Source organism: Taeniopygia guttata, chromosome 1, assembly GCF_048771995.1.
Source record: "Taeniopygia guttata chromosome 1, bTaeGut7.mat, whole genome shotgun sequence".
Lineage (NCBI taxonomy): Eukaryota > Metazoa > Chordata > Aves > Passeriformes > Estrildidae > Taeniopygia > Taeniopygia guttata.
Window position 1 is genome coordinate 106909453 of NC_133024.1, and position 18696 is coordinate 106928148.

Consider the following 18696-nt stretch of genomic DNA (forward strand, 5'->3'; position numbering starts at 1 on the left):
AGATACATACACACACTGTATTTGCATAGCATACCTCTCGTTGGCTTTACAGTAAATGCAGATTTTCTATCTCTAGTTAATGGTCTCCAAGTAAAGCCAACAGGATGGTTTCTGGGATTGCATATCCTGACAGTTCTTCTAAACTCTGTCCCTGCTAGGCAGCCAGGAATAGGATTCAAAATCAGTTCCCTTTTGGACAGGTGAAGTTCAATAGGCATTGCATGTGCAATCACCAGCACATGTCCTATGTGTTGGTTGTTTATTCTGTAATTGAAAGAGCTGTAACATAAAAGTATCTCTCAATATTTTTATGCATTTGTTCTGTTACAGTCAGAGTAAAATTTACCTGAAATATAACCATTAGCAAGGAAATACTTAACAACTGAATGTGAACACAAGACTGACAAGAGAAAAGTTTGCAATTGTTTTGCATACTATTTAAATCATATCAGAAGTGAATATCATCCTAAAGGATGATCAGCCTCACATTGGCATTTTAATATTGAAAAACACAGAGTTGATAACAGCAGGCTAGAGAACAGGTTTTTAATACATTTTCCCATGATCTGCATCAAAAGACCTGAGCATGGATGCAAGAGATGGAGGTTCTAGGCTGGAAAGAGAACAGTATTTTCCATAAAAATTTCTCTTGGCAAATACACCATAATAATAAACTTTTTTCCCCAATGCACCTCTAGCTATATAAGGCGTTTCACAGGACAGATTTTTGTTTGTGGTGTAAAATCAAAAACAAGGAACAGTATTGTAGTAGGAAAATTCTGCAACATAAAACTGCATTGATTATTGCAACATCACCATAGATGAGTTATACCATTAAGAATTATCATGACTACACTTTAAAATCAGCCAAGTGATTTTTAAAAAAAAAAATTACTACTGCCAAGAAAATGTGTAAATCAAGACAAATATAAAAAGCCTTACTTTTTAAACATTCCAACAGTGGTTGTCTCAAACACAACTGGAATATGAGTTTTTGTAAGAGGAGGCACCACCTGAGACAATGGAGACGTCTCCTGCAATTCTGCAACTTCAATTTCAATTTGTATCCAAATATGAACTGATAAGTTATTGATGATGTGCAGTTCTTTGGTTGTTGTAGAATACACACAAACCTCACCAAAATCTATAGTAGAAGGACCTGAATTATATAAGAAATAAGATCCTCAACATTAAAAGGTAAAAGCTAATGCAAGGAAACATAACTATTCAAATACCATGACCAAATGCTCTAGTTCTTCAAATTACAAACTTAGTCAGCTAAAAATCCTGTAGTGGAACAAATTATCACTACAATGTGAAAGTTAGTATCATCCGTGTTCTGAGAGCGCTTTCAGCAGTACAAGTCAAAAGCCAGCAACATTTATTTTTTAATTGTGATTGTTTTAGTCAATTGGTAAAATAGGAAATCAGTGTGCTCACAACTAATAGGACTATAATAGATAGTTCTTTTTGTTAAGCAGATATTTAAAAGGAAAAATTGCCACCAATTCACTGAAAGTTTAGATATACAACCTGCTGGTTTCCTCCCTGATGTGCAACCATTTGGTTTGATAATTCACATCATGTGATAATCACAGAATTATTTCAATACCTAGTTTACTGATATCACCATTTTTTAGGTTGGTTTATATTTATTTATTAACATGAGTGCTCATGGCACCAATCATACCTCTTAAAAAACTCTCAGTACATTTTTTATTATGATGTTTATCTTGTTCTTCCTTTCCGCAAATATATCAGTTTACACAGCTACACTATTAAAGTTCTGGCTTGACTCAAAATTTTAAAAAGCCCAGGAAGTACTGAAAATTCTCTTTTTGCTGCAATAGAACAATCTTACTGAAGAAAAGCTGACTTTAAAATAGACCCCTAGGAGTAACAAGTGTTGGTAATAAGTCACTAAGAAGTTTTAGAAGGTGTTACTCCCCATCACAGAACATTATCCTGAAATTATTCTGATAGAGGATCCTGAAGTTTTAGTTTCTGGGGGCATCAATCTTCACTGTTAATTCCCAGAAATATTCTGAGCACATCCATGAATTTTGCTGATATTAATGCTGGTCCAGGTGCTACCCACTAACCAGGCCTAAGGGGATGAGCAACTCTCACACTATCCTGTGGTGATTTCTCTGTAAGAGGCTGTGATATGAGCAGTCTCTAAAGGAAATTCTTCATTTATATGTTCATACTTCATCACATCTCAGTATTTGCTGAGAATTACAAAGCTTTAGTGAAATACTACTGTAGGTCTCAAGCTGTCCACCAAATTAAACTGTTTTCTGTTTAGAGTAAACAACTATAATCATAAAATGTGTTACTATACATAAGTGCCTTTATAACAACTATATGCAATTAGCAACCAAATTAAAAATCTTACCAATAAATATTTGATGAAGCTGTTTATGTGTCAAAGTTAGACTACAATCTTCCTTCTCCTGGGCAGAAGATGGCATAGGACTAAGCCAGCTCCAAACCTGTGATAAGCACAAGACACTTCCTCAGAGCAGGATCAAAATTCTTATAATTTTTATATGGTAAACACATTATGCTCATATACTACTCAAGCATTTAACTTACTCCTTTGTTTGTGGATTTGGAAACAACTGCTGCCAATTTTCGACTAGTTAACACGCCATTGTCATCTAAAGAAAGCATTTTGGGCTGTGGCTTCTCCATGGGAAACTCTGTGATTGAAATGTTTGGTGACTTAAGACCTTCAGCTGATTTAATGCCTATGCTCACAGGATTGTTATAAATACAAAACTGCCTACAGGGAAGGAAGGAAAAAAAAAAGAATGTGGAAATCTAAAAGTTTGAGCATTCTATGGTCTACACATTAAATTATTTAATATTTTTAAACAAAACCATTAATATTTTAAGTAGGAATATTTCATTATTTAAAAAACCCTCAAGCACAGACAATACCTTAAAAATACTTATTGTTTTGGTTTTTACTGTAAGATAAGTCTAGAGGACTAGTCCAATTAAAGGATTGCACCTGCTTCAGTGCACAGAATACATAATAAGTTACATACTGAATCTGTTACTTGGGGTGACCTAGCAATCCTAGTTGGAAATACATACTTATTATATAAGAAGAATACAAAATAATCAATGCTTTTTCCTATTAACCATGCCCAAATACTCTTAGAACTTGACATTTTAATATAAGCTCACTTTAAGATTATTTTCAAGTGCCCTGACTCTTTCCCTACATTTCACCCTACATTTAGATACTTTTTATTTGTCTAAATACTTGAAATAAACAGGTTTTGAATGCATTGTAAGTGAGAGTCCCAAGATCATCATCACATTGGCATGGAACGAATTTAGGCATGTGATCAGTGCCATTAAGTTAATTCTGCACAAATGTTCACATATTTTGTGTATAAGCCTAAAGTATTCACTTACCCTTTAAACCAAGACTTACCTAATAGCCTTTTTTTCTAAACGACGCTGTCTTAAACAGGAAATGAAGTGTACATAGTGTTTCTTATTTTCTTCTCTTAACAGTTGTTCAGAGTGAGTATAAGCATATTCTGGGTCTACGTAATTATATCTCTCAGTTTTTGTGAAAATAGTCCTAAATATTTAAAGAGAATTGAATGAAAACATAATTGATTTTGATACATATATATTTCATTCCATTCTTTTTATCCCAGCTGATTATAAATACTATCTTCATAAAGGCAACCATAAAAATGAAATATTGCAAGTGTAATAGGTACATTTCTAGTTTCACATAAGAAAACTCAATAAATTTATGTGCAAGAGAGTCAAGAATTTTAAAGTACTTTCAGCCTGAAAAAAACCCAGCAAACTGCCATATGAGTAACCAATCTTGATCTACTATATGATACATATAAATGTGTGGATTTAAATATTAGATTAATATAATTTTTACCTGTACTTTTTATTCCATTCACTAGGTCTAAGGCTGGCTGCACGATCATTAGGAAAGGCTATAAGTGCATCATCCTCACAACTCCTGTTTTTCCGATGAGTATGAATTTGTGTTTGGGTTGATTTAAGGATAGCCACAGGTGCTGTATCACTGAGCTGTCCTGTACCATGAACTACAAACTGTCCAGTTGCATTGGAAATCAAGGGTGTTAGACCTTAAAATTAAAAAAAAAAAAAAAAAAAAAAAACCACTTAAACTGATATTTTCTAAACAATTCAAAGTATTAGAAGATATATCTAATTTACAATGGTCTATGCAGCAGCACAACAGTCACCCATCCCATAGTGTTTTCCTCAGACAAGAGGGAAGAAGCCATTCACATCATGCCAAGAGCCAACTGCTTCCCTTGCCCTGGATCAGAGAAACAACCACCAGAGCTCAAACCAGCTGTGTCCAGCTGTGATGCTATGTCTTGCACAGACACATCATCAGACACTCAGAGCTGCCTGTCACAACATCAATCACAGTATCCCAAAACCTGTCTAAAGGGCTGCAAACAGAGGCATGAATTTTGATAAAACCTCCCAAGCTAAAACTAATAAAAAGATAGTTTGGTTCTTTTTCACTGTAGTTTTAGAAAAGCACATATACATGAACATTAAAGAGAAAACTACAGCAGAAATAAGGTCAAACTTCAACTGCCCTTTCCTCCCTCACCTGCAAAAAAAAAAAAAATAAAAATTGATAATTAAACATTTTTTTACTCATTTTAGCCTTACTTTAATCCACCAACAAAAAAATCAAAAATTACTTTCCATCTTCTAAGTCGTAAGAGTGATTACAACTTGCACTGGCCAGAAAGGCACAATTTGCAAGAAGCTTCATTCCAGACTCTCCCCTAGCTTCACCTGAATACAGAGACACAACTACACATACTCATCCACAGACACTGGGAGAAGGTAACAGGAAGATAGAGAATCATCTATAAAAGGATCTGAAAAAACAAAATCATTTTTCCTCCACACTTCAATGAAGCTTAAAAGCAAAACGCAGATATCCCTCATGAAGTTTCTATAAACCTGTAAATAGGACCAGAACTGGGACATTAATAGAGCAAATGATAGACAAAAGCATATAGAAAGCCTGAAAAACTTGAAAAATACATTAAATCTTTGATCCAAAAAAACTCACTTCTTCTACTTGGGTTTCTGAAGCAAGAAAACTAAAGGAGTTCTGGATTTCAAAAATAAAACAAAGAAATTACCAAACTTCATCAACTTCATCAAAGCATGGTTGATAGCCATGGATTGGAAATATTTTCCTGAAAGTAGGAGGAATGCCCACTGGTTTATCATTCTAGTACTTGTAGGAAGAACAGTACCTTACCATGAGTTTCCAGTAACTTTCACTTTTTACTCCCCCACAATGGAAAAAATGGGGTTTGCCTTCCTGTTTCTCATTAGGGAGTACATCTCAAGCTGGCAGCAGTAAAAGAGAATTCAGGTTCCCCTCCTGATCTACACACAGACACCACATGCATGCACCAGTGCACAGATTAGGAGATTGCAGTTGTGCTGCAGAGGCTGCAGCACATTTGTTGTTAGAAAAAAATCATGTTTGCCATGACAGGTTTATAATCCAGTGACAGCTGAGTCAATCTACTGCAGAGTGGTTGTTTATGGAAAACATTTGGAACACAAAGAACAAACTACAGAATAATTATTGGATATCCTGAAAGACTCTCTAGGCTGGCACATGAGGCTTCATGGGATGGGAAGAGTCAGAGCTGTAGCAGGCTGTATGAACTAGCAAATTCATCTGGCAGTAGTAACTTTGAATCAATGAAGAATTCTCTGTTATCTTTCCTAGTTCTTCCTGTGCTTTACATACCTCTCAATTTACTCCTGAAACATCTTAGCACTGTGCAGCAGCATCTCTTGCAAAAACTGAATGTCAGATAACCATATGATGAAAACTTATGCTTTAAGAGTTCAATTTTTGATAAAATTATGGGAGGGTGTACCATTATTTTAGCCTTTGTTTTGGAGTCTTATAGGACACATGTCATACAACTGAGCAGCCCCTCCAGTCCCAAAGAGATATAACATTTCACAAGCAAACTAAAAATAGTAAAAAATTCACTTTTAAAATGCTAAAAATGTGCTTTTAGAACCTTTTATCACTTGTCACTTACGTTTTTAGCATCTTACCAGGATTAATTGTGAATACAACGCTTGTTTGTTTAGATTTGCACACACCAAGTAAGGTCAAATATATTTGATGAAAGGGTTTTGTCTTCAAAACAGCTACATTACTTTTATCTACTCCCATACCAATGATATCAATAATTTGCTTCATCTCAAATGTTCCTATTTGATGTGGAGAAAATGAAATCACCACTTCCTGGAAAAGAAAACTCATTATGAGACATATGAGACAATAGAGTCAATTTTGTGTAATTCTTTATATGATTGAGTCCCTGAGTCACATCTCTCCACACTTACTTCTAAGACAGGTATTCAAAATAGGGTTTCCAGAATATGCCAAGAGGCACACAAAAATTAGCAATATAAGGTAACATAAAAATGTGACAGATCAAAACACAATAAAGTCTCATTTGTTCACTTCTGAGAGAAATCTTGTGTGCTGACTTACTGGTTTGGGAAACTGTAAATGTTTCCATATTTGATTTATTCGGCAAAATTTCTTCCAGTAAAAGAAATTTTATCTTACTTGAGTATTTATGATTTACTGCACCAAATTTAAAGTATCTTTCAAAAATATTTGCATGTAAATCAATCTTCTCAAAGCAATAAAATAAGAAAAAATTACAGATAGGAAAACCCATGTAAAGTTGCCTTAGTACTCAAATTTTTTTTCCTAATTTAAAATGGTATTTGTTGCTTCCAGGAGTAGGGAAAGACCATTAAGGGACTGTAAAAAATGTATTTGGCTGATATTAAAAACCATTACTACTGAAATGAAATTCTTCTGGTTTACGTTCAAAAAATTCCACTGCTAACCACTGTGAAATAATGTGCATAGTTACATAACCTAAGAGAAATAGGGAGTTACCTTTTCAGAATTTTTTTTAAGTTTTCCTCTTGCAGGAGAAACACTGAAGTGAGCAGTCTTGCGGAATCTGAACATTAATGGAAGGAGCTTGGATTCATTTTTCATTGTGCACACAACTTGTGTTTGTTCACCCAAATAACAGTCCTCAAAATTAAGTACCGTTCCTGGCTTAAAAGTTAATATCACAGGCAACCCAGAACCCGTTAAAGCTAAGTCCACGTGAAGAGAATCACTCCCTGCATTAGACAAACACAAAAATGAGCAAACAAACAAAATCCCTCTCACACCCATTATCTAACAGGAAAGTCATGCTGTAGCTGTACAGTCACAAAAAACAAAATAATCCTAAAAACTAGTATGTTTTATAATGCAGTTTTTATAAACCTAACACAGAGATCTTTACTTCTAATAGGTGTTAGATAATGCATTCCCTCAGTAAGGAAGTTGAGGATGAACAAACATGGACTTGAAAATGCACAAAAATGTTAGTGACTTGCAAATGACTGGGGGTGCTTTATTTTCTTCAAATATTTACATTATAATTACTATAATTTATAATAAAGTAATAGGTGTTCATTCATGACATGCATAAATCCCTCCTTTCTACTCAGAGGTTTTAGTGCTGAAGCATTCAAGATGCAAGTGAATTTGTGTTGATATAAACAAACAAACAAAGCAAATGAACCATAAAGCTATTAAGATAACGAAGATTTTTTTTTAAAGTTTAATAAGTCAAGATATACAGTTTTAACATCCTTATATACATTTCTGATGGCAAGTATCCATTTCTAACGTACTTGTGGTTGCTGTGGCACCACCACTGAGGTCCTGCAGACAGTCACCTCTCTTCCCAACAGTTTCAAATCTCAGAAATAGGACATAATCTTGAACCAGCGATACGTCATTCGCTTCAAAGTCTCTTTCAAGTTTTCTGTAAGAGTCACAATCTCAAATTAAAAGATGGGGAAAAAAATAAACCTCCAAACCCAACCCACAAAAAATCAAGACCTATTTTTAAAATCCAGTCTGGCTTCTTTGTTGTCAGTAACAGCTTGAACAAATTATTTTTATACTTCCTTTCAGAAAATGCAAATAATAACAAATTTAGCTCATCAATATTTATGTGCTTATGATACTGGTAATTTGGTATCTTTTCCAGTCTACAACACTTTTCTAAACTGGTATCACATGCATAATACCTACCTGTATTGGATTTAAGTAATGGAATATGGCAAAAGCACATTTGCTTTTTCTTTTCCTTATCCAAGAAGAAATGTTTATTTATGTTTAGTTTTGGCTTGGTTTTTTTAAATGAGATAACAGCTCTCCAAAATGTTTCATTCTCTTGATGCTTATTATGTAGCAAAATCTAATAACATTTTTATTGTCACAAAACCATCTTAACCAATTCTTGGTCCATATACACCCTTAGGGTATTATAAAATATAAAATCATAGAAACACTTCAGGCTTTGCTTTCTTATTTGCAGAATCACAAGAAACTTCTTTTAACACACATAAATACATAAGAAGTAACTCAAATATTTGCAGACATACTAACTCAAAATTTTCTCTAACACAGTTCTTGCAAAACAGTGTAGACCAACCAACTTGTGTGCATGTGTGCATTTAACTGGTATCACTCACTCACTCTAGACTAAAGCAGAGAGTAATCAAAGATTTCTCATAAGGCTGCAAAGTTCCTTGGTTGGGAACACACAAGATCACGGTGGAAACATCTACATCTTTAGTTTTCAGGCTTAAGTCATGTAAAACAGCATCTGTACTCCCCTGAAGATCTGTCCCCTAAAAAAAAAATAAAAATATAGACTAATTCAGCTTGTTCTGCTTTCCCTTTTATGTTTTCTTTTTCCTACACATATATTTTCACATATAACAAATAGAAAGACATAACATAGGCAATAGCAGTCACACACATAGTTACACAGCACATGGCTAATTAACCAATTTTTAAATCAATTTCATGTCAATGCCTTGAATTGTCTTTTTTAAACATGATTCTCAGATTATTTCACTATCTGAGAAAAACAAGTGAAATCACAGATTACTATCTTAGAACTCAAACTATATTTTGATAACTCCTAGTAAATAATAACTGAAAAACTCAATTCTAGGGTTAAATTGAAATTAAAAGCCTGTTGGTTGGACAGACATTTCAGAAAGCCTATTGACCAGGAAAAAGTACGACATAGTAAACAATACTAGAAGATGAATGTTGAGAAATAAAAACCACAAAAACAGAAATTAAAACAAGTTTTTGATTAAAATAAAAATTAGAGTTTCTTACTATCTCTCCTCCAATTGCACTGTCTTCCAGTACTGCAACCCAATCCACACACTCAGGGCTTTCATTGTATAAATGTATTTGTTCTGTCTTTGAAGTTCCAAAATAAAGAGGTCCAAAGTTAATGCACTTCAGTACTTTTCCACAATTTATTCCAAGAACTTTAAGGAATTGTTCCACCACAACACCTTTGATCCAAACTTCAGTGCAGCCACGACTTTCCAGCTCCACTCTGCCAGTAAGAGCAGAAAGCAGCAACAGATAATGTAGAGAAGAGGCAGAAATAATCACTTTGCTTAGTTTGTTTTGTATTAGAATCTCTGCCAAAAAGAAAAAATGACCCAGTCCAGTCATTCAAATCACTGGCTTTCCATAGATTAACTAAGTAGGAGAGCAGGGCAAGTGAGCATGTCCTTGACAGTGCCCTACAGGAATATCACCAATCAAGAAAAAATCACACATGACATGCTGGAGTTTCAGGTTTGATTTGGTTTTCTGACTTTTTTAAATGTTAGAAACTATAGGAATAACAACTGCAAAGAATCAGGAGGTGTCCACAGACAACATACACTGCTCTTATCCCTCAGAGTCTTTGTATCTAAATACCAATTTTAGCATACAATACCTAATTTTCTTGTAGGGAACAGGACCTAGAAGTTCATCTGAAGAAGCAAGAAGGAACTGCAGCTATTCTTGCCTGGAAGTTTGATCTTGATGATTCCAAAAATCACCAAAACACCCAAGAAATCAACCACTCCCTAGTCCCACACTGCCCAGAGAGGTTGTGGACTCCCCACCACCACAAGTGCTCAGGGACAGACTGGATGGGCTGTGAGCAACCTGGTTTGGTGGAAAGTCCCTGCCCATGGCAGAGGGGTTGGAAACAGGATTTTAAAGTTCCTTCCAAGCCAAACCATGCTGGGATTCTAGGATTCTATAAGATATGTATTTAAAAGCAATCTACTCCAGTGTTGCAAATACATTCCCTCCAGTGAAAATAAGATAATCCAAAGAACACCAAAGAATTTCTAAGACTTTTAACAGAGTTAAAATAAAACATGCACTTACTGAAGGTAAGAAAATTAAGGAACACAGGATGTGCAGGAAGGTAAAAGATACAAAAGCTCCTGGTTATTTTTATTCTGAGAAATGTGCAAACATCCCAGATCATTACAAATTATAAAATATTTTTATTTACACAGCAGGTATACAATTTATGCATCACTTTTCTGTGGAGATAATATAACAGTCAAATTAATAAAACTAAATATTAAAGACAGCAACTGACAGGAACTTAATTTTTTTAATAAACATTTATAGTAAAGATAAGAATTAATAACAGGCAAAATAGAATTTATAGAGCTGTATTTCTTCAGTCATACACTCACTTCATCATTTCTTTGATGACTCCGGGTACATCTGTGCAGATATCCACTTTAATTTTCCTTACAGATTTTGGCTTTACAACTCCTCTGGCAGGTTTAATGTTAAGCAGGACAACCCCATCATATAATATTCTAAATACACCTAAAAAAGCCCAAAGCAATCAACAGAATGCTATACAATATAAAGCTGTAGATTTATATGCTTCTATTACGCAACACATAATGCAAATGCTCACAAGCAATGTATCTTTCTATGAAAACAGGAAACATAGAAAATCTTTTTACAAGCTATTTCTAAGCATCACCATTTCCAGGATTTCTTTAATTATTACACCCACATATCCAATTCCATCTTGCAAGCTTTGATTGTAACAGGAAGGGTACTCCTATTCCAAACAAAAGTGATTGTATCATGAAGTAGCTGTAAATAACATCTGCAAGTTATACAAAGCTCTAAGAGGCTACAGTAGCCAAAAAGTTAAGTAGCAACTGTTCCTATGATTTGGTCCATACCCAACACAAGTTACTGCAGAAGAGAACAGTATATATTTCCAGGTTACACAAATATTTTTTAGAATATGAAAAAACCCAGTATTTCACCAACAATATTAATTATCTGAAATTATAAAATAAAAACAAAAATTGTTTAAAATGTACAAAAAATTATTCTGATTTACTATAAAATATAATCTCTGATATGAGAACAGAAGCAGGAACAAAGGACTCCTCTAGTGCATGGAATGACAGATGAAATGCAATCCTTGAGTCACAGGCCAGCACAGAGCACCTCATGCTCACAGAGTTTATGTGCTACTGTGACCTGCTGTGTTATGATTTACAGAGCTACAGAAACACAGATTCAGCTGCTCTTCCCTTGTCTGTCTCCAAGACATCCTTTACTAACCATCACCTTCTTTCTAATTTCCACCCAATCCTATAAAACTCCACCATGCAGCCTGCATGTACCACGCAACGAAGTTCATAACTGGAAACAGTTCCCTACACAATATGAAAAAATAATTATCATACAACTTAGTTGTGGAAGTATATATATATATATATATACACTGTAGATTATCTCATTTTCTTACCAAATCATAATTGCTCAAAGTATTAAGTAGCATATATGAGAAAGACCTGATTATATAAACAACATACTACATCTTTAAGATGAACTGCTAGCAAAACATCCACAATTATTTCTCCTTCTACTTCATGGAAAAAAATTTTAAAAATTGCTTCTGACAAGCAAAGATTTACTTCTGAAAAGACTCTTCTTCATCTAGACAGAAATTTGCTTTTTTTTTGTTGATTTTGATGATTTGGTTTTTTTTTTAATGTTGCAACTCCGTGTTTCTGTAATCATGTATTTCCTCTTGTTAAAATATCTCATATGAAAATCTAGGAGAGAAATTTTTCCACAACTTTGGCCTAATGCAAAAAAAAGATAGCCTTTAATGTAACAAGCAGCTGTACAAACGAGGAACAAATATAATTTAACTGCCTTAAATGTGTTGTTTGAAACTCAGCATAGTTGCTACACTGCCTCTGGAGAAAGGAGTCTGCAACTTTGCCCAGTGCAAAAGGCAGTCAAACAGGTTATTTGGATCATACAAGAATTCTTAAACTCCTTTGTCCATGTTTCTTACTCTCCTTGGAATAGCTGCCAACAGAAATTTAAGGATGTGTTTATTGTAAAAGCTGCAGGATTTCAAAATCTATGGCAGCAAGATAAAAGGCCTCTCATTATCTTCTAGCAACAAATATACTTCAATTCCCATCACAGGACTTCAGCTGGGGAAGTTCAGGGCACTTGCAGCTGTTTATTCAAGAGACAGGTCTGGGGATCACAGAAGCACAAAGCAAGAGCAGACATGATTTGCTGCTCTCTATGCTGGGCACACTAAGGCAATGAGCGACTATTATTTTTACATCTTCCAAATGGGACTCCAAAGTAGAGAACTCATAAAATTTTCAATGTTCTAAAGTATTTTTTCTTTCCTAAATGGAAATATAGTATTGGCTACATAAAAAGTGGGTCATATACAACACCTGCAGCTCCAATACTCATAATCTGCATAACCCAAAATCCCAGTTGATTGCTACTTGGTCACGGAAGTGTTAACTTGCATAAAATTACTTTTTTTCAATAAAGTAAAATATTTATATGATTTAATTCATACTAAATATTTACCTGAAATTGTTCCACGGTTAGAAATACTAATCTCTTTAGTAACTAGTTTATTGTTTGCAATCATTTCACCAAAATTAACCTCTGACTCTATTTCCAGATCACAGTATGGAATCAACCTGCAAAGAAAAGACAACATATTTCCCAAAACTCGAAAATACCTCTGCATTTTAAAAGAAAATTGATTAACCACTCCAGTGGAAGAGAGTTCTCCTTTTGTACTAGCTCTCCTATCAAGGATTTGCCAATTCACTTGAGCACTACAGCAGACACGGGAGATCTAAAAGAGAGGTACTTATCTCCCAGCCTGTTTAATGGCTCAGTATTCTAACTTTAAAAACCATACAACTATAAACTATACAAACAATTAGTCAAAATTGAATGCACACATTTCTATTTCATTTTAAATACTTCATTACAGCACTTTAAGTAAAACTATCCTGAGTTAGTTGCATCACAAAATAAGGCCAAATAATTCACTATAGTTCATTATGAGCTGCCTGAATTAAAAGCAGAGTTTACAGTTTTGTGTTTGATACTTCCTTTGTGACTTCAACAACACAGAAGTGGGTAATGACACAAGTCATGAGCTACTTGTATTATTTAAGAACCTCAGCCAGTGAGATGACATCACTGTATTGGGTACTTTTTAGCATGATCATGTCTCAGGAAACTTCTATTTTAAAAGACTCCAATTTTTAATACAATGACATCTGTGTCAACTGTGTTTCAAATCAATTGGAATTTTACATCAGCACAGCAGTCTATCTCCTCTTAGCCACAAACAGGAACATGCAGGAACAATTCCATCTCCTGATCTGTGTCACAACACGGTACAGAAGAAATAATGGAGAAGAAAAATAAATATACTTGGTCAAGCGAGGTAGATCCTGCCCAAATACTCTACTGCATAAAGGGGAGGGCAGGGGGAAGGAACAGAGTAAAAAAAATTAATCAAGAAATGCCACAATAGAATTTGCTTTCAGGAATTTCAACATACTTTTTAATTCTCTTTGATAATTAATTGTAACATAAAAAATAGTTTAGTAAATTCTTGAAAGACATGATGCTAGATCACCAGGATGTGGCAAGAAAAAAACAAAAAAAATAAAAATAGGAGTCAGCTATAAAAGCTAGAATACACTCAAAAAAATTGTAAAAATTTAATTTTCCAAGTATTTAGATATTCTTATAAGCTTTACTGGAAGAATGAAACAGAAGTATTTCTCCTCTCAAGATGCAAATACCTCCTTTCCCAAGTGGACAGAAATAAGCATACATTCTAAATACAATGAGATTTTCTAATAGATACAGACCTGCAAAAAGGAGGTAGTCAAGTTAAAAGGTTTGGGGTTAGTGTTTTAATACAGTGTGAGCTTTATTTGTTTGCTTTGGTTTGCTGGTTGGGGTTTTTCCATGAAGCTGGAATTTACTGCTTTTGCATGACACAAAACACATTTTGGAAAGCGCTGATTAAAAAAAAAAATCAAAGTATATTTGTTTTTCCAAACACAAAAAAAAATTATTAAAGCCTGTCAACATTTCCCCCACAAAAGACATTTAAACATGAAAATGTGGGAAATACTTTAATCTCTTGCAAGTCCTTTCCAGAAAGATGTCACCAGTAGCATTATCATCCTAAGTGGCTTTACCTTCACAATACTAGTCTGATAAAAATTTTCAAAAATCCTTGAACAAGTGACATTGCTCTAAAACATGCACTATATTTTTAGAATTAGGCAAGATATGTTTCACTATAATCCAGATTTGCAACTGTTATGTACAATTACTGTAAAATCTTCTGTATCAGTGATTCAGTATGAATGGAGGACATTAAGAGTAGTTGTTGATTTGTCTCATAATACAGCATTCAAAATTATCATAACAAAGTTAGAATAAGGCAAAACTAAAAATCCAGGCTCTCTATGATTTTAGAGGGATATCACCACAATGAATTTCTTACCCGTGTGCTGCTCTGCAAAAAAAAGAAAAATCTTACTTTTGTAAGAAAAATTACTGTTTGTTTTCCATGCAATTGACAGACTAAATACAAAGGCATGCAGAAGTAAACTTCTCACAAGATTAAACTGCAAATACTAACAGCAGCTCATGAACTTTTGAATATCATACCCAAGCACGGGGATATGAACCACATCATCATCTATTAAAAGTGTTAGTTTATCCTGAAGATCTTCTGCACACTTGGGAGTATATTCCACAACAGCTTTAACCTGAAGTCCAGATGCAATGGGTTTTTCTGGATTTTCCACAATCAATTTAAACTGCAATTAAAAAAAAAAAAAAAAAAAAAAAGGGGGGGGTTTAATTGTTATGCATTTCTAGAGTAAGAAGTATTTACATATAGTTTGTTTTCACAAGAATACAAAGATTGATTTAAAACTTACCATGAACTTAAACACAGGATTTTATAATTTCACCTCCCTATTTACTGAAGTTCAGACGTTTTACAGAAAAAGAGAAAGAATGAATTAACATTTTCTAGTCTTGCCAAGAGATGTCCAGCTTTTCCTACTGTTGCAAAAAAACTTTCTGAAGCAACACAAAATTAAATCAGCGATTACTCAGTGAAGAATATTTTTAGTGCCTGAGAAAATAACAAGGATTAAGTCTCAGTTCAAAGCAGCAACAAAAGAGGACAGGTAAGAGTGTACTCTAGGCCTGACTGACATTAACAGAGTCTCACTGCTCACTGAAAATCTGCTTGAAAAGCCCAAGGCAACTCCAGTGTTGGGAGTCAAATGAAAGAGAAAAAAATCCAGAAGGAAGGAAAGTACTCTTTCCTCTCTCAAAAAAATTATACTGGACTTGTTGTCAGTAAGCATCTGTTTAAATAAAACACCTCCCACACCTTTCCTTGAACAGAAGACACAACCCACTAGCACACAGAGAGAAATCCATCACTTCCCACATTCCTAGGAAAGACTCATAGTAAAGTCTAGAGCTTCTCTGGTAGTTCAGTCTCCTTAAAATTCACATTATCCCATGCACAGTGGGTTTCTGCTCTTTATGTCCTATTTAAATATGTTTTATTTCTGAAAGACAGTCTTCCCAGTATTCTCTAAGTTTTCTGTTCTAGTTTATGTTTTGAATATGCAAACATAATTTACTATTTGCTGTTTCTGATGCCCAAGCATCTCCTTCTATTCCTTTAGAATCCTCATAGCAGTATAAATACTCAGCTAAATTATGTCATGAAATTTATGTCATGCGCATCATGATTATGGGCTTGATATTTAAAGACTAGCCAGGTTTTAATTCTGAGGTGTGTAGAATCTATCTGTTCTCTACAATGAATTAAACATCCAAGCGTATGCATTTTATACAAGGCAAAATAAATATTTTATACTAGGAATATTCAATGAGCCTATGGAAATCTGTTTGTGAGCTTCATTCCTTGGAAAGTATTTCTTGGTCAAGCACTATGACAGCTGAAGGAAGGTTCTTTTCCAGTGCTTGCAGTCTATGCACGAAATGCACCAGAATGTATTTCAGAGGAGCCGCACACTTCAGAGCCTTGTAACCACAGACAGCAACACAAGGTCTGGGAATGAGAAAGGGCAACACAACAGACCTTTCTGAAACTGAGGGTGTGAAGTGGAATCCTGTCCCCTAGCTGTCACCTTGGTCATCTCTCATGTATAGTGCCATAAAAATACACACCAAAAGGCTAGAGTTAATCACAGAGGCAAACACCACAAAACTATGATTTAGTAACTTCTTCTCTTTTCTAAAACTGACTCTGCCTGTCTGCTTCTGGAGCACATGAAAAATTGATAAGGCTGATGAAAAATAACAAAACAGAATAAGCATAGCCCTACTAAATCAAGCACTCTCAACAGTTTCCAGCTCACACCAAAAGTCTTCAGCTACAGTTTAGTAAGAATCAAGCAGCCACTCTGCTCTCAAAAAGAAAGGGTCACTACTCAATTAGTGAAATTACTCAAGGTACTTCAATTGTCTGAAAATCAGATTGATGACTGCCCTGAAAAATTCATAGTTCAAGCTGCTATGAACAAAAAAGCAACATCAGCTTCTGTTCAACCCCTGCTTCAGTTCAGTCCAACCTTTTAATCTGAATTTTAGCATAATTTACCAACAATAAGCCACTAACCACAGCAGGCTCTTGCTGGAGCCACATACATTACAACGGCTCAACTGGTTAGAACTGTAGAGATGCATTTGCCTTTAAAAAGCCTGGCAACACAATGACTTTTCCAGAACTTATCAGATGTTATTAATAGCAATCATACTATCTTGAGAAAAGATTGCAAATGTCCTCTTTTCTGAGAAAGCTTAAACCTCCTCTTTTCTGAGAAAGCTCTCAGCAAGCAAGAACCACGAGGGGGTTATTCTAGTCAGAAAAAAGTATACCATTTAGAAACGAGGTAAGAGAGCAGTCAATTCCCAGATTTGGCGTTCACAGCACAGCAAAGTGACCCATTTTTACAGAAGTTCCCTGGAGTTGCGAGGAACTCGTGCACTTCTTGCCGGATGAATTCTGGAGTGCACAAAACTAGGATTTGCTGCCAACAAGAGACTCGACCATAGAACCACTAAAGCTGGAAAAGACCTCCAGCATCATCAAGTCCAACTGTTAATGGTTGATGTAGTAAGGAAAGCTTGTTTATTTCTATTGAAACTATGGATTTAAGAAAGAAGGACGCTCTCTCTAAACTGCTCTCAGCCTCGGGAGAATTAAGAACCAGGAAGCTCAGGGCTCTCTTCGTTCTGTCAGTGCTCCGGCGGGCTGGAGGAACAGCCCCAGGCCGACGCAGCTGCCCTCAGAGCGGCGGCCGCAGGCAGGCCCCGCCGGCTCCCCGCGGCCGGCCCTCACCTGGGGCTGGTGCGGCGGCAGCAGCCGCAGGTGGCAGGCGCCTGCCCGCAGGTTCTGCACGGTGAGCCCGGCGCGGTAGCGGCTCCCCGGCACCGCGCTGAAGCGCAGCTCGGCCGGGGCGATGCGCACCCCGCACACGTCCCGCCACCGCTCCGCCATGGCGCCGCCGGCCGCAGCGCCCGCTTAGCAACGGACGCGGGGCGCTGATTGGCGGAAAGGCCGCGCCGAGGCCAAGCCCACCAATCGGAGCAGGAGGCGCGGGCGGGCTCGGGTGAGCTCGGCTGGGTTCGATCTCACCCGACCTCACCTCACCCTCACGCTCACCCCACCCGGCTCGGCTGGGCTCGGAGGAGGTGACACAGGACCGCTTTCAGATGGAGTTTCACTATCTCCAGACACAGGAGGACTTCTTGACATCCCTGAGCAGTCTGTTCCACAGTGCTCTGGCACCTTCAGCATAGTTTTTTCAAATGCTTTGGTGCGACTTCTTTTGTTTTAGTTACGGCCGTTGCTCCTCGTTCTATCGCTGTGCACCACTGAAGAGTCCGTGGCCACCCTCTTGGCACCCACTTTGAGATATTGAGATATTGATTGCCTAAATGAGATCTCCTCTAAGTCCTCTCTCCAGACTAACCCGACCCCGCAGTCTCTCCTCATAAGAGATGCTCCAGACCCCTCCTCACCTTTGTGGCCTCTGCTGGGCCCTCTCCAAGAGCTCCTTTGTCTTCCTTGTGCTGAGGAGCCCAGAGCTGGACGCTGCAGATGTGTCACCAGGGCTGAGTAGAGGGGGAGGATCGCCTGCCTCGATGTGCTGGCCACACTCTTCCCAGGATAGGATTTACCACTAAAGAGACCCCGAGCCAGTGCCCACCTTGGGGCTCAGGCTTGGGCTGTCCAGCTCATCCCCTCTGTCACCCCGGGTGTTCCCTGTTCCCCTCCAACAGCAGCGTGAGACACTGAT

At 36.5% G+C, this 18696-nt stretch overlaps 1 protein-coding gene across 2 annotated transcripts in view; it reads right to left on the reverse strand.

The window, feature by feature from the left end:
• The window catches only part of CFAP47 (cilia and flagella associated protein 47), a 254052-nt gene extending 236038 nt beyond the window's left edge, over positions 1-18014 (reverse strand). Inside the window, exons 1-15 of one of the 2 annotated variants that reach the window (XM_030282490.4) lie at positions 17736-18014; positions 15011-15162; positions 12884-12999; positions 10693-10831; positions 9308-9536; positions 8651-8805; positions 7798-7931; positions 7001-7236; positions 6136-6328; positions 3926-4139; positions 3452-3604; positions 2599-2788; positions 2399-2495; positions 943-1159; positions 35-279 (exon numbers count right to left, since the gene is read on the reverse strand). In XM_030282490.4, coding sequence (XP_030138350.4) covers positions 35-279; positions 943-1159; positions 2399-2495; positions 2599-2788; positions 3452-3604; positions 3926-4139; positions 6136-6328; positions 7001-7236; positions 7798-7931; positions 8651-8805; positions 9308-9536; positions 10693-10831; positions 12884-12999; positions 15011-15162; positions 17736-17894 — 2629 coding nt within the window. In that variant the 5' untranslated portion in view covers positions 17895-18014. Of the gene's footprint in view, positions 1-34; positions 280-942; positions 1160-2398; positions 2496-2598; positions 2789-3451; positions 3605-3925; positions 4140-6135; positions 6329-7000; positions 7237-7797; positions 7932-8650; positions 8806-9307; positions 9537-10692; positions 10832-12883; positions 13000-14981; positions 15163-17735 lie in introns of those variants that run through there. The other variant, XM_072934926.1, reaches the window with a different exon arrangement.
• Positions 18015-18696: the final 682 nt, after the last annotated feature.